At 46.0% G+C, this 16256-nt stretch overlaps 1 protein-coding gene across 3 annotated transcripts in view; it reads left to right on the top strand.

Moving 5' to 3' along the window:
• The window catches only part of AMOTL1 (angiomotin like 1), a 74366-nt gene that overhangs the window by 41661 nt on the left and 16449 nt on the right, over positions 1–16256 (top strand). For all 3 annotated transcript variants that reach the window (XM_075050083.1, XM_075050081.1, XM_075050082.1), the window contains 3 exons: positions 4495–4639; positions 5701–5790; positions 13834–13979. In XM_075050083.1, the coding sequence (XP_074906184.1) occupies positions 4495–4639; positions 5701–5790; positions 13834–13979 (381 nt within the window). The remainder of the gene's footprint in view (positions 1–4494; positions 4640–5700; positions 5791–13833; positions 13980–16256) is intronic.

Raw genomic sequence — 16256 nt, 5'->3', positions numbered from 1 at the left:
TTTTCTGTGCTGTGTGGGATGAGGTTCTTGGAGACACCCTTCACAGGAGAAGAGGCAGCTCTGAGAGACCATGTCCCAGCCTCAGCTTTTGGAAAAATATGTGACCATCTGTTCAAACAGGTTAGAAAAAAAGACCTGTTATTTTGCAGCTGCTATCATCTTTTCAGCCTCCTCCTCTGCAACTGGATGAGTTGAGGTTATTCACAGAATTTCCTAAACTTAGTTGAGAAATTTTTGCAACAACGTTAACTATTTGTGAAGAGGTCTGTGAAGATTTTAACACTGACTTCCCTGTGGCCTTCGTGGGCAAAAAGAAATATTCCAGCTATTAATTTTACAAAAGCTGCGTTGTTCAGTAAAAGGTATTTGAGTGCGATGCCCTAAAAATATTCTGATTTCCTTTTACACTCTTGGAAACAGCTCTTTCTTTATCTTGGATGCCCCGCAAGTCGATTGCATCAGACACCAACAGAAAGGTATTCAAGCACGGGCTGAAGTCTCACTTCAGTCAACAGAGCGTGGACTTGATTCCCATTGACTTTGGGGGAATGTAAGTGGAGTATTAAAGTGAAACACATGCTCAAGTGCATTCTTTCTTCAGGAAAATGTCCTGAACCAAAGCCTTAATACACAGTATCCCTCCCATGCTGTTTTTTCTGTTTGAACACAAGGACAGGGCAGGTCCTCCTGTTCCCACAGTTTCAGCTGAACATCACCTCCGAAAAAGTTACAGTGAGTTAAATTGCATACTTTGGGTGTGAAAACTTTTCCCTCTTGTTGGAGGTGGAAGGGTCACCAGGAGTACTTCTTGTTTGTCTGTGTGTAACTATTTTATTCTAGGTAGGGCCACCCTCCCATCACTTTTATTCATTACAAAACAGAAGAAATTAGAGAAAATCGGCTTGACACAGAGGGCTCCCTGGGCGTTTGTACAAACAGGTCAGCCCTGAGGGTTGTCAAATTCTCAGTCGTGTCTGAACAGACTTTTTGCAGAGAGGTACCAGGTGGTGATTAATCCCTGTGCTGTTTGACGAGTTGTCTGGTTTTCTTACCTAAAAAGAGTTGGGGGGGAAGAGGGGTTGTGCACACTTAATTTTGAGCTTTTTTTGCAAAAGCAAAGCATTATTTTCTCTTTTCTTTTGCTGTTGTTTTTTTGTTGGGTGGTTTTACCTTGCTGAAGTTTAATTGCCAGGCTGGGCTGGCTCTTCCCCATGCTGTGTGTGTGGGTTGTTTGAGTGGGTCGGCTCTAGAAGCTACCAGGCAGAGAAGAGGCTGAACAGTTTTTTCCCCTCCATAGAAGAAGGGGAAGGAAATCCCAGAGCTGCTGAGAAACACCGACACAATTTATGGCTGTTCTTCTGCTCTCCTTTAATTTTGTTCAGTGCTGATGGAGGTTCTTTCTTTTCCTGCAGCCAGTCTTTGCCTCTGGGGCTGCAGGAGACTTGCATGGTGATGTGTTTTAGAAAATAATGGCAGATAATGGGCAGAGCAAAGCCCTTGCAGAAACCAGCAGCAATGGGCAGGACTGTTGGGCTGTCGAAACTCCCTGCCGTGTTGGCAAATCTGCTTTGCCGTGGTAGGAGCTCTCTGGAGCAGGCATCTTCTCCTGCAGATAGCAGCTCACCTGGAAGAGGGGAGGTGCGGGAACCAGCGGGTGTCAGGGCACCCAACTGAGCATGGTGTCTGGTTGGGATCATGTAGTTAAGGATTCCAGAAGGTGCTTTGAAAACTACTTTTGCTAAGCCAAACCTTCCTTTCAAGGAGAGAGAAGCTCAATCTGCTTAAATGGTCAAGGAGAGCAATGCAAGGTAGCTTGAATATAGACTCTGACTACTTACAGGAAGAGCAAACTTTTGCTAGCAGAACTGACACTGATCTAAAGAAAAAGCTGTAACAGAATCAAGTAGCTGAAACTATGCTGTTATTGGAGTAACTGATTGACATGTCAATTTGATTCTGGAAAATTCACATGAAACAGATTTTTGATTGTAGGTTATTAGTCATAGAATAGAATAGACTATTTCAGTTGGAAGGGACCTACAATGATCATCTAGTCCAACTGCCTGACCACTTCAGGGCTGACCAAGTTAAAGCATGTTATTAAGGGCATTGTCCAAATGCCTCTTAAACACTGACAGCCTTGGGGCATCAACCACCTCTCTAGGAAGCCTGTTCCAGTGTTTGACCACCCTCTCGGTAAGGAAATACTTCCTAATGTTCAGTCTAAACCTCCCCTGGCACAGCTTTGAACTGTTCCCACTTGTCCTATCACTGGATCCCAGGGAGAAGAGCTCAGCACCTCCCTCTCCACTTCCCCTCCTCAGGAAGCTGCAGAGAGCCATGAGGTCACCCCTCAGCCTCCTTTTCTCCAAACTAGACAAACCCAAAGTCCTCAGCTGCTCCTCATAGGACATTTCTTCCAGCCCTTTCACCAGGTTTGTTGCCTTCCTCTGGATGCATTCAAGGACCTGAACATCCTTCTTAAATTGTGGGGCCTAGAACTGCACACAGTACTCGAGGTGATTTTTTCAAAAAAGTTCAGACTTTTTGATGAGGCTTTGTACAAGTTTGCATTGCCATGCATATGAGGAGAAATAAAACTCATTGACTTTTTTTTGAACCAGAGTAAGGTTCAGTCTGAATTTCAAACAGGTTTGGATTTATGCAGTGGTCCTCCGAGCGTGATGTCTTCGTGGTGGGAACATGCTTGGTTTCTGGCCATACATCAGCAGGGTGGGGAATAAGGACCTGCTTTTCTAGATGTGGTTAGGGAAAATGTGACGGGGCTTCCTGGAGCTCCTGCTTTAAAAAAACAAAATGGAAAGGCAGAATAATCTGACTAACTGCACTTGTAGTTCACCCAAGAAGGAGTGTCATAGCATGGGATATGGCTGGTTCAACAGGTCATCCTCTTCTTGGAGCTGTGGAGAATTGTCAGCTGAGAACTAATCTACATATGGTACCTTTTAATGTCATGCATGTAGGCGAGCATCTTGTGTGTGTGTGAAATACCTGCAAGTGTTATATCACCACCAGTCTGAGACAGGTGATGTGATATCCAGCAAGTTACTAATCCAAAGCTGCTGGTGTCACGGGGGGCACACTGTGGGCTTTGCACATTGCCACTTGTTTCAGCTTTTGTACCTGAGTGAGCTGAAAGCAGAAATTGGGGAAGGTAGATGGATTTCCCTATCACAGCTCTGCCAGGCTTTCCTCTGTGCTTGGTTTGGAGGTCCTGAGTGCCCATGGGCCATATCCAGGCAGAGTGGCCCTGGCATTGTGGGAAGCGCAGGTCCAGGCTGCTGGAGCCTGGCTGCAGGTTCCTATGCCGACAGCAGGGTAACAGCTCCAGCATCCCTGGAGCTTTAATTTTGCAAGTGCTGCAGATGACAAATTACACCTAAAGCTTAACGAGCCCTGGAGAGGGACCTACCTCCAAGCAAGTGGAGGTGGGCTCACACCCTGGCTTCACAAATCATGAATCTGTCCCACCAGCAATTCAAGAGGCTAAAAAAGTGCCAGATTTAGAAAGGTATGTGGGAGGCTATATATATCTCGTGGTTTTCCAGTCTGTGCACATTATCAAGCTTTTCTCCACAAACACAAAGGCCAGGCATGCAGGAGCAGATTCCCACATCGGTGTTGATCATTCCTGCAGCAATGATTTTAGCAAAGCTGTAACACTTAACACAACATTAGATTATTAAAAGGCTTGGGTGGATTGACCTAAACAGCAAAACTCTGCCCGGGACTATCCTCCTGCCAGTCTTTTGGGCTCAGGTCTTAAGATGAAAGTTCACTGCTAAAGGCTTCTCCTGCATGCCTTGCCTGCAGTTTGCCAGATTTCAAGGAGATGAAGTTAAGAAGATCGAAAACCCCAAACAATTGGTTTGGTCTGTTAGAGAGAGTTTCTTCTTGTATAGAGCAGTCTTCAGTCAAGGATGGAAAGGAATGGACCACAATAGTCTAAAACTGATGTGAGGTCAGAGCTGAGCCTAAAACACTTCTGGTGGCACGCAGAGCCCAGAGCTAAGTTTTGGATCAGGGATCTGGCAGAATAATAAATCTTGCCTCCTACAAACCTTTCTAGGAAAGAATAGAGCCCCCACAACTACACTGTTTCCTTTGTTTCTCCTCTTTTACGGCATTAAAGCAGCCACCTTGGTCGTAGAGCGAAGGCAACTGAGCAGTTACCTCAAGTCCAGCCCACCCCAAGCTTTTTTGGGAGCTGCTAGCAGGGTGTCATGGGGTGTTATGGCATGGCGAGCTGACCCACAGGGCATTTGCAGGATTCCCCACTGCAGGAACTTCCAGCACCACCAGGGCTTCACGCCATCCTCCACTGGGGAGACTGGTTATTGTAGAGCTGGTGGCTGGCGCGACACTTGGCATGAGCATCACCCTGACCCCTGTGCCCCATCGAAACACACTGGGCAAACACTGGGACAGGAAGCATTCCTGCCAGGCTCTAACAGGACCTCTCTCTCCTTTCAGTTTGAAATAGAAATTCAGAGGATTTCAGAAGCTTATGAGGGCTTGGTCAAGACCACCACTAAGAGGGAGTCTCTGGACAAAGCGATGAGAAACAAACTTGAAGGAGAAATTAGGAGACTTCATGACTTCAACAGGGATCTCCGTGGTACGTTATACCTGCTTGTGTGGATTTTTTTTCCCCTGGTTGACATGGTGTTTCACTTCTCACAAGCTCCAGAGCAGCAGCCTTTAGAGGAGTAGCTTCACACATGTTTTAGATAAATGTCTTGAGAAATCAGGCCCTGCTTATTGACATAAGACAAAACTGCTGTCACCCCCCTGGTGGCAAGGAAACCTTCTGGCAAAATACAAGAGTCAACTTTGGAAGGTGCCTTTGTGTTTAGCACTTGCAAATAATTGATTTGCCAGCAAGACCAGCTCTAACAAGCTGAAGAGCAAGTTGCAATATAGAGTAATGCTGTACAACCCATAAATCTCAAAGTTCAGTGCCTTCATGAACCAGTAGCAAGTATCAAAGGTATCTCTTTTTTGTATTAAAAACATGAAATTGAGGGTATATCCTTTAGAGTAAGCAAGTGGAGCATATGTTAGGTAGCTATTACCTGTTCAGGTTCCTGATGGGGGTACTTTGGTACTTCCTGATGCAGTGAGATGCCTTCTGCAAGCTGGCTTATGCTTTTTGCAATGGTACAAGGAGGGTTGCATGGTCTTTTTGGAGGAGGGAGGCACCTGAAGGCAGGACCTTCCCAGGGGAAGCTGTCTTTGGCTGCAGAAAACTGCTCCTTTCCCAGGGCATCCCCAAGGATTGGTGTCACTGGGCTGAGGGCTGCCTTCTCCCAGGGTTGCCTTCTCCCAGGGCATCTCGCTGCACCAGGGGCAGCACTCCACTGCAGGAAGGCACCCATCCCCTTGCAAAGCTGGGTAATTCAGATTGTAAATCCCTTGTCCATTTTGGACAGTGTGAGAGATGACAATGTCAGCCATGAATGGCAGAGGCTTTTCCCCCAGTTTCTGTAAATCTGAATGACACAGCTTCATGGAAGAGGTCAAAGGCCTCATCTTTTATGTATGTGTCAGCCTCCATTTTAATGTCCTGCTTCAGAGAGTCTATTTATACTGCTTTGCTGGCATGCATCTTATTTTCTTGGTTGGCCTACAATTTTATATACATATATTTATACTTAAAGTATTTCCTGTTTTTTGCAGAACGACTGGAGACAGCCAATAGGCAGCTAGCCAGCAGAGACTTTGATGGGCATGAGGATAAGTCAACAGAGGGCCTTTATGTCACTCAGAGTGAGTACTGTGCTAATCTGTTTTGAAAGTGCATGTATGTATATGCACACATATATATGTGCTGGAGTAGAGGTGAATACTTTGCTATTAATCGTTATTGTCCTTGTGGCTTGGTTTTACTCAGCTAATTCGTCACCTACTCTTATTTAAGCTGCAGATCGGATTGTTTAGGCTGCTTTTTTTTCTCTCAGAGCACCAAAACCAGGCAGTGGGAGTTAATGGTAACACAACTTAGCTTATTTTTGATAAATATTTGTCTGAAATGGTGAAGTGTTTTTTGCGGGGATCATCTCTGGAGATGCATGGTTTTTAGAGAAGCCAGATTCTTCTCTTGGCTGGGATAAGCCCAGAGCAACCTCTGCTGACTTGTCAGTGACAGGGGTTGACTAACAGGAGGTAGAGCAGAGCTGGACCCTCCTTTTCACAAAGGATGGAAGAGACAAAGATTTTACGACTTCTACCGCTACAAAAAACATCCATTCCTGTCAAGTTTTAGGCTCCTGTAATGACTGAGCACAGTGCTGCAGCATTTCCCTGCCATGTGCTGATGGCCCTGTGTGACCAGCCAAACCAAAACGCAAACAGCTGGATGCTGCACGACAGCATGTGGCTTCTCGTGTATCCTGAGCATCTTCAGCATGCTTCAAGAAGGGCTTGACCATCTGGGAGCTGTGCAGTACCTTGTGGGCTTAAATCCCATTGAAACTAAATGCTGTGTACAACTGATCCTTCTGTTTTATTTATTGCACCAAGAGCTTCCTTGGAAGATGAGCTGCAACTGCAAATCCTTAGGTGGAGAACTGGCCACCACCATTAGCAGTGCCAGCCCTGCAATGTCCACCAGCTGCTCCAAAGGCAGGAGAGCCTTCTCCTAGCTCCCACCACCAGTGATGAAGCCAGCACAATTTCACTGATAGTTGTGCATGCATGCACAAACCAGAAGAGAATCTAATGATGTTTTCCATTATTGTGTTAGCTTTGCCATATTAGCAGATGCCACAAGGGCGTGTAGATACTGCTGCGAATCCAAGGGGATGATCTGTTAAGAAAATAGCATTGCTATGTAAGTCTTGTCATCCTTGGGAAGAATTCAAATGGTGTAAGTTGCACAGTGCAAATTGCAGACTGGGGTCTGCTGTCTTCTTATGGAGACAGCCTGGCAGTGTTCCCTTATATATTGATAGCTACAAGGGGAAGTTAAATCCCCAGGATGGACTCAATTTGAGTCACTTTCCAGTGGATAAACACGCTCTGTGCTTCTACTGATAAATACCTAGCAATAAAACTTTGTGCTGTGCACTCAGCATATTACTGCTATCAATTCACAGCTTATGAACAAATATAGCTTTTCGGATCCTATCACGTAAGACAGGCTGGATGCTTGGAGTGTCTTCTGGCTAGGCCAGAGAGTTAAATGTTACTAATGCAATGCAGAGTGCTTCCAAGAATAGAAAAATGGGCACATGTAAAGCAGGTCCTCTTCAGTCATGTTCTTTGGGCTGCTGGGGCACGCACAGTAATGACCTCGGTATCAGGATATCAGCCTAAAACACCCCTCTGAGAGCCCATAAAAGGTTTTGCATGGAAATCGTCTGTTGCTGACTGCATTTATACACTGATGTTTGTGAATCTTCCCCAGGGGCAGAACATGACTGGGGTTGCACCCCACTGCCAACCTGGGGGTTTTGCAAACACGGTCTGTACGTTCCTCACATCTTTTAATGGGATGCTCAGGCAGAAAAATGAGAATAGAAGGGGTGCAGCTTGTTTTAGCTGCTGTGTGTACACTTTTCTACTGAGACTGAAATAGTCATTTTCAGAAGAGAAAAAATGGTGCCTACATGCACTCCCATCAGCTGTTGCAATTTTGTTGTGAAACTTGTGTTTGGTTTTTTTTCCTAAAGGTGGTAGCTTACTAAGTCAGATTAGTAAATGCAAATCTTAGTTTTCATTAGGAAAGCAAAAGCAGATTTCTAGTCCCTATGTTTATGGGAAACTGCCTGAAAATATGACCTTAACATCCACAACCTAAGTTATATAAAAAGACTCCAACATCAGCAGGTTAAAAGTTATCATTTTTAAGCCATTTCTCATGATGAGATGAACAAGGAAAGATAAAACTCTTGAGGTTTTTTTAATGCTTGTCCTTGGTAATACTGCAAATGCAGAATTAATACTGTGTTAAAAGTCCAGTAATAGGAAAAACTCTCTGAAAAAGAAGTCTGGCAAGGCAGGATGTGCAGGGATCATTTCTCGGTTCCTCGCAGAGCTCTCCATTAGCAGTGCAACAGTGCAGAGTGGTCATATGCTCTGAGATGGAGACTGGAGGTGACAAAAACTCTTATTCTTTGTAATAATAATAGGCAAAGCCAGGCTGCATGCCTCAAAGTATTAAGTGCTAGGCATTTGTGCCTAAGAAAAATGCTGCTGTTGTATCGGGGGTAGGAGAGAACCCACAGCCTATTACTTTCATGATAATTATGTGATGTTTTGTCAGTGAAAAAGGTTCATTTAAGGAAAGACATGAAGCAGTGACTGATGAAGGCCTATGGACCGATACAGGCAAGAGAAGAGCCAGGCAGGAGGAAGCTGAGAGATGCTGTGGAACGGGAGAGGCAGGAAGACTGAGGATAGCTTCAAGGGCATAGGGCAGGGAGAAAGCTTATGATAGAGCATATCGCAGGAAAAAATTGTTTTGGTAGAGTCTGAGAATATTGTGTGTTTTTCTGGGCTTTCTGGAGTTAGAGACACTCTGTCAGAGCAGGGGCTCCTCCAAGGGTCTGTTTTTTCAGGTGTCTGAGGCAGATCGGGGTCTGTGCCCGTCCACGTGGCTCTGCACCCTTAGTGGGGATGTGTAGACAGTTTTGGCAGCATGTTGGTAGAGCCTCATGCTTTGGCAGAGTGTGCAGTGGATGTGCCACATGATTACGCATATATCTCTGTCCCAAATACCCCAGGCAAAGAAATATTCCCACCGAATTAATCCAGCCAAAAAAAATGCCCACAATAGATGTTTTTGAGAGTGGGGTTGGCAGACTAAGAGCCTTTCCTTATTAAGACAGGAAATAACCAGGGGAGAGGCAGACGTTTCAGGGGTGAGTGAAAGGGAGCTCCTTGCTCTCTTGCTTCACAGCCATGAACTGCACGCAGGGAGGTGGGGAAACTGCTGCCCCCATGTACCCGGAGCCAAGGGCACCTGCTCAGGGAGCAGTATCCTGAAGAAATGGCGTCAAATAGAATAATGACTCTGTTTTGCTTGACTTCCCCCAGCCCTCTGAAGGGAAGGGGTGTGGGAAATCTGATTTTGGTTTTCAACACATGAAGGTCAAATTCTCCCGACTTGTACTTCACGACACACAAATGGAAATGCCCAAGATGTAAATCAGACCAAGTTTAAGCTGTCCACTTTGGAGGGTAAGGAAAGCGATCACAAGTTTCAATGGAGATTTGGTGACCTCCTCTGACAACAGAGCACTGACTCTTTCTGCATCCGTGCTTAGGTCTGTGACCACGAACAACCCTGTACCCTGAAGCATAGAATCATAGAACAGTTTGGGTTGGAAGGGACCTTTAAAGATCATCCAGTTCCAACCCCCCTGCCATGGGCAGGGACACCTTCCACTAGACCAGGTTGCTCAAAGCCCCATCCAGCCTGGCCTTGAACACTTCCAGGGATGCGGCAGCCACAGCTTCTCTGGACAACCTGTTCCAGTGCCTCACTGCCCTCACAGTGAAGAACTTCTTCCTCACATCTAATCTAAATCTACCCTCTTTCAGTTTAAAGCCATTACCCCTTGTCCTATCACTACATGTCCTTGTAAAAGGTCCCTCTCTGGCCTTCTTTTAGGCCCCCTTTAGGTACTGGAAGGCTGCTATGAGGTCTCCCTGGAGTCTTTTCTTCTCCAGGCTGAACAACCCCAACTCTCTCAGCCTGTCTTCATAGGGGAGGTGCATTTGTTAAGTACATTACAATTGATCATAATTATTAATTCCAGGGCAGAATCCCTGGTAATCACCATGTAAGAAAATGAACTCGGGGACTCAAGCATGACCTCCTGCAACTTCTCAGCCTTTTCTTGGTGCTGGCGTGGCCCAAACTCCAGAGAGCTGTTGGGAGCGTGCCGTTTGTGAGCAAAAATGCAGGAGGAGAAGATTGCAATGAGCTCTCTTGGCATTTGTATCTTCTTTCTTTTTTTGTTCTCACGGAGACCTGCCAGTGAGAATGGAAAGAAATGCTTCATTTCCCAGTTCTGCGTTGCTGCTCCAGGCCTGCCTTGGCACAGCCTAGTCAGTGTGAAACCACAGCTGCAGGGGCCTGCAGTGAGGCTTGGGCAGAGGGACGGATGGACAGATGAACGGACAGTGGCTTTGCTGCTCCTCTGGAGGGAAACGTCGATGTCTGGACCTGGCAACCTGGCCCTGTTTAATGTGAAATAATTTAGTAAAGCTGTGGAAAACTTCCTCCTGGCTGGCTACATGGAGTGAATGGGCTCTATTTATTAATTTATTCTGCTTATTCCTATAGGGTGGGAACCAGCCACTGAAAGGTCTTTGGAACAGGCAACAAGGTCCTGTCCTCATTTCAGATTCCTTCTGCGGGTCACTCCAGGCAGAGTGGCGGGGCATGAGGGGCCCATCCTGCTCTTCAGCCTCCGCATCACTGCCCCGGCACCCTTTTGGGAAGGTCAGGCTACTGGAGTTGGCCAAGTCCTGGCTTGAGCTGGATGAGCAGAAGAGGCGACTCTGGTACCCCATCCCGGTGAATCAGCTGGTCCAAGGGTGACCAGCAGCACCTGCTGTGACATACAGTCATGCCCACGGATGGTGGATGGCAGAGGTCCTCCACACACTTGCCATGTCAGGAGCTGCAAGACTGGTGAGAGGCTAAATAAGTCCCGCAGGTTTCACTCAAGAAAGGCACGGTCACTGGAGAGCATCTGTGGAATTAGCAGCTGTGAGCGAAGAGCCACCTTGGGAAATGCAAACCTGTGTAAGAGAAATTGTTGGAAATGCCACAAGGGATGTGGTATGGGAGCCAGTCTTGTTTTCATCAAATCTCCTGCAGGCAAATTAGGCTCTCGCTGCCATAATTTGATATATTTTCTTCTGCCAGCAGTGGTAATTCTGTAGGAACAAGGAGTGTCTTTAAAGTATGTCTGTGTTACCACTCTGCAATATCACAGCAAGGAGAAAAGCAGCTTGAGATGTATTGAGATGGTCATTAAATTGGTCAAATAAGTTGATACTTAGCTATAATGTGTGAAAAGCTGGGGGTCACTTCTGAGTTTAGAAAAGAGGTGGCACAGATTGAGTATATCTTTCTGTCTAATGTTTCTGCTTCACAGCAGGGTCAAGACTGGTCTACTCTTGGTGTACCTACCCAGCTTGACAACTCAGAAAGCCTATTTGTGAAACACTGAAGCAGGCTCTTTGGTTTATCTCCTCTTCTACCCAGCGAGAGTATAGGTATAATGTCCTCAGTGTGTTGAGGTGCAACAGTCAGAGGCAGTGGGTGGAAAGCTGTAAGATTACAACTGTAAACTGCAGTAGAGAAGCCTTTTGGGAACTGTTCAGTAATGGGGTGTGGCAGTCTGTTAGGTAAAAAGCACGTGCCCAGGCAGAAGGCGCATGCAAGGGTAGCACAGTAAAACAATATTTTTAGACTTTAAGGATACCTTGTATGTACTTGAAGAGAATTTAAGGTATGTTCAACAAAGTCCTTCTTTACTAAAAATTAATGCAATATAAGAAAGAACTTACAAAATGTGCCTCCAGCATTTAGCAGGGAAAAGCTGACATGGAGGAGTGTTGAGAGCTGTTAAGTAATTTTTTCTTGCCAGGTTTCTAGTGGGTTCAGCGGTTATTTTGTGTACAGCATAATCTTGTCCTCCTTTGGGGAGGGGGTAGAAAACATAATGCAGCAGGGCAAGATGAATGCTTCGAGTTCCCCGGATGAAAGTTAGAAGTGAAGGTCCCAAGCCATATTTTTCTATTTGCTGTCCTCACGTGTAACATGAAACGTGGGTTTCAAATCTGGAGCAGAGCAATTGTGGTCCCAGTGTGAGATGATGGAGTGCCACAGGGCTGAAATAGCATTCATCTTCCAGCTTCCTCACCCACTAATGAAATTAGCTGCTTGATAATTTTCCCAGATTTACACTTTTGTACAATAGATATTAATGTTCTTTCTGGTCAATCTGACTGAAGTAAACAGATTTGCGTTGAAGGAAGAGGTCTGCATGTCCAATATAAAATTCCTTGCCGACGTGGAAAGATTAAGGCCACGTCATACTGAGACAGCTCGTAGTGGCGGTCGGTGGCGTGGTATGCGCAGCACTCGCTGGGCTTTGCTCATGCTCTTTGCAGAGGCCAATGTGCCGGTGTTGCTGCCAGGGTTTCTTTTTGTGAGGTGCTGGATTCTTCCTTCCAGGGTAAATGGGAAGACAGCCGGGTGGGTTTGGGCTCACCTCGTCCACTTGTGCCTTGTTCCACATGGCTCAGCTCTTATGTATCTCACCTCACTGCAGGCACCTACCAATAGTGTGTAAATTAAATGTGTTCTCATCCCACCTGTAATTAAGGAAGAATAAGGCCATTCTGGGGGTAGTTCAGGTCTGAAATGGGTTGGCTTTGGCCGTGTGAAGTTTCCTGACCCTCCTCAGGGGGAGGTGGATGGCAGGCTTCCAGCTTGAGTTGTCATGCTTGGGTGGGATGGGCTGGATGCTAGGGGCAGATTTTCCACATTGCAATGTTTTTGGAGCAACTTTTCAGTTAAAAAATAATAAATTCTGTAATGCTGTGTTTAAAAAGTCAAAAATCAAAACAACATTTAATTGACGCCAAATTAATTTTTGGAGGAAATTTTCCTTCCTGGAGGCTTTCCAAGTGCTCTACTTTTGTTGTCATTCAGAACGAAGGCCAGATTCTGAAATCTCAGATTTCACTGAATGAAACCTCCATCCCCTGCTCGCTCCAGTCATTAACTGTTTGCAATCCAATGTTGGGCATCCAGTGATTGGCATGTGATGTTCGTGTTCCCTGAAATGGCTTCTCAGCACTGTCAGGGCAGAGGTAGATGGAGCCAAGCATTTCCCCAGGCAGCTTGCCAGCAAAGTCAATGGTGGGCCTGCAATTTGTTGCCAAATAAAAAGATGTGACCAAAGCTGACTGAATTTAGCCAGGTTTTCTTTTTTAATGTTGTTTTAAATCTTATCCAAAAAAGGTATGATTTTTTGGCACAGAGGTTATCTACATGTTTTAGTCTCACTCCTGACGCGTTAAGGTGCTTAACAGGAGGGGAGCACTGATCGCTGGACCCTTAGGTCATGCAGGACTGGAAAGTCACCTAGGGCCCTTGCAGGGCTGAAATGCCTCCCACGGCCGCCTTTTCTCTGCATGGCCAGAGAAAGCCCATTCAGATGCCTCCTATCTTATTCTTCCTTATTGCTTTCACCTCTTTCTGTTTTCAGGCTGTCCAGCACAGATCTGTGTTTATTATTTGGCTTCTTTACATGTTCTGTGTCTCACGATCTCCATCCTTGCAAATAAAATGGACCAGGGACAGCACAGCCCACATCCACAGGGCTGAGATTTCTTGCCCATTAGAGAACGGCAGCAGCATCCAAGCTGGCAGCTATAAACAGGCCTTGACGTAGGCTGTTCTCAGGCAGGGCCTGGGTGTTGTATGGGAAAGGAGTAGCTGGTGCAAGCCAAAATTTTGCCGGGGAACATGCTAGTAGTTCAGCAGAATGGACAATTATGAGGCAGTGCTCAGGTCCACAAGCTCTGCTAGTGCAGATGCAGCCCAAGCTGCCACTCGTCTCTGGTGCTGGTGCTCACATAAGGCTGGGCATTGAGGGGCTGAGCCTTGGCAGTAGAAACTCCTTGCCTGCTGTGTCTCAGCACTCTGTTGTAATGGACCCACTCACTGCTGCTTCACATAATTTTTGCTTTTCTAGGGAGGTGGCAGGTTACCTCTGCTGCGTGGCCCAGGGCCTGTGAGCTGTCCTCCTGGAGTGGCTCTTGTTCTTGTCTTTCTTCCAGACAAAGAGCACTTGAAGGAGAAGGAGAAGTTGGAGATGGAGCTGGCAGCTGTGCGCTCTGCCAATGAGGACCAGCGGAGGCACATTGAAATCCTCGACCAGGCCCTAAACAATGCGCAAGCCAAGGTCATCAAACTGGAAGAAGAGGTGAGGCGTGGGCAACATTTCTGTGCTCTGAGGATAGCGGTGGCTCATGGCTAGGGCTTTCTCCATCCAAGTCCTGAATCTCTTCTAGCCATGTGTGGCAGGTCGTCCTGCTCCCCTTGTACTGGCCCTCTTATAGAGAAAATGTGTAGTTACACAATACTGAGCCAAATAAGCTAGCAAAGGAGACCACAACCATAAATGTTTTCAGAGCAGAGCCTTCAACGTGTAACCAGGAGCAACACCAAACTCAACTAGCTGGTGGCTGAGGTCATGGTAGGGCTTAACAGAAATATAAAATAAAAAGCTGACTACTCACTGACTTGGGACTGCGATACAGACATGTGATGTTGGTGCATTCCCATTTCTCCCCCAAAAATGCCAGAAGGCTTTTGAGATGTGCACAGCAGTGCAGGGCTTGGTAACTTCACATCTAAACAGTGGTCTTAAAAACATCTGTCTGATCTGGCTGGAAGCAGACCATACAGGATTTAGAGGTACAAAGAGCTACAGGTTTTATTTGAGAGCTGAAAAAAACCTATCATACCATGAGACCCAAGAAGTGCCATCTGTGCAAAACTCCCAAGAGGTCTTTAAGCAATGATCCTATAAGCCTGATAGTGAAAATAGGTATTCAAATAGGAAGAGAAATCCCAGGAACAGAGGGCTTTTCAAACTGACAGACAAATACAGAACAACATCTAGTAGCTGGAAGCTGAAGTTAGACAAATCCGAAGTGACAATAATGCTCAGTTTTAACTATAACTAAGAGTGATGTTGTCAGTTCTCCATTATTGGAGATCTCTAAGTCTTAATTTATTGTGTCCCTTAAGGACCTTCAGTGAGGAGGTGTGAATTTAATAACTAGCTGAAAGTCTATGCGTTCTGGCAGGTCAGGCAAGACTGTCAAAACAGGCCTTTTTGGCCCTAAAATCTCTGTCCATGGGACCAACAAAAAGGGAGGAGGTTTTATGGGGAATAAAAGAAACATAATCTTTACTATCTGAGTGGGCAGGTCATTGGTGAGGGGAAGGCCATTGGTGAACCTCTACCCTAGCAGGCTTGGCAGAGGTTCAGGCTCTGGCACAGACTGCTGGCGTTACCTCGGGCAGGTCTGTTCCCCTTCAGTGCCTCATTTCCCACCTGCACCCTCCCCTGTCAATCCACAGGAGCCCGCTGGGTGCGAGCAGGGAAGGTGTTTTCTCAAATACTTGAAAGTAACTTAAGTGCAGTTCATTGTCTTGGAAAGATGAAGGGTGAATTGACCTCAGTGATATTTTAATGTTTTTTTATCAGGGTATCCAGCATGACAGACCCCCTGTTAGGCTAACTAATGGTTACTTAAGAGTCTGGAAGATTTAAGGTACTCTGTGTAAGTGCTGAAGGCATTGCTGTTTTGTTCCTGACCATTAGACCATTCTAACTTCCTATTTAGAAACATTTTAAAAACTCCAGTCCCTCCGGTGGATACACTCAGCAGCAAGAAGAGGATCACATTAAGTTTAACTGCTCCTTTGTTAGTTAGATTAAAGCCTGCTTACCGTCCAAGTGTATTTGGGGCAGTCCCTTTGGGGTAGCTGCAGGAGCTAGTGTACCTTTAATCTATACATAATTCACTTGACACTGTTTGCCTTAAAGGCAACCAGAGGTTTTCTATTTGCATTTCATTAGGAAGTGGCTGAATAAAGGAACGTTTTTAGGTGGCAACACCTGCTCCTGCAGTTGTGGCATCACACAGGGGATGGAAAGAAATACATTTAGTTGCTGGCTGCTCCACAGACTGTCAGTATGGTATTGGCAGGTAACACTAACTTGCTGAATACACACCAGTGAAGGCAACAGAAGCATAAATGCAGATTTCCAGGGAGGTGGTGTAAGAAGCTACCTTGTGCCTGCTGGGTTGTAGTAAATACATTTGCAGCCTTAGGGTTCTGTCTCTAAGAGCTTAGCAGTTGCCAGTTTCTAGTCTAGTCATCTAACAGAAATGTGCCTCTGCTGGGGATCCGAGCTAGCATCCTGGATTGTGGACTGATGGAGCTGAGGAGAGGGCAAATGTTCCCCTCTAGAGAGCTGCTAACCTCCTGCCCAGGATATGGCAGATGTTATGGAGGTGGTAACCTCCTGCCTGCGGCATGGTAGATGTTACAGAAGTGGTAACCTCTTAGTGACAACATGTGAGGGTGATGCAATGATATTTGCCAAAGTTTGTCTGTCAGAGCCCTTAGCCTGAGCAAACCCAAATTGACCTGGTAGTATTTAACTGCTTTTTTCATTCTAGGG

The sequence above is a fragment of the Buteo buteo genome, chromosome 18 (genome assembly GCF_964188355.1).
Source record: "Buteo buteo chromosome 18, bButBut1.hap1.1, whole genome shotgun sequence".
Lineage (NCBI taxonomy): Eukaryota > Metazoa > Chordata > Aves > Accipitriformes > Accipitridae > Buteo > Buteo buteo.
Note: the sequence above shows the minus strand (reverse complement) of the source record. Positions and strands in the feature narration are given on the sequence as shown.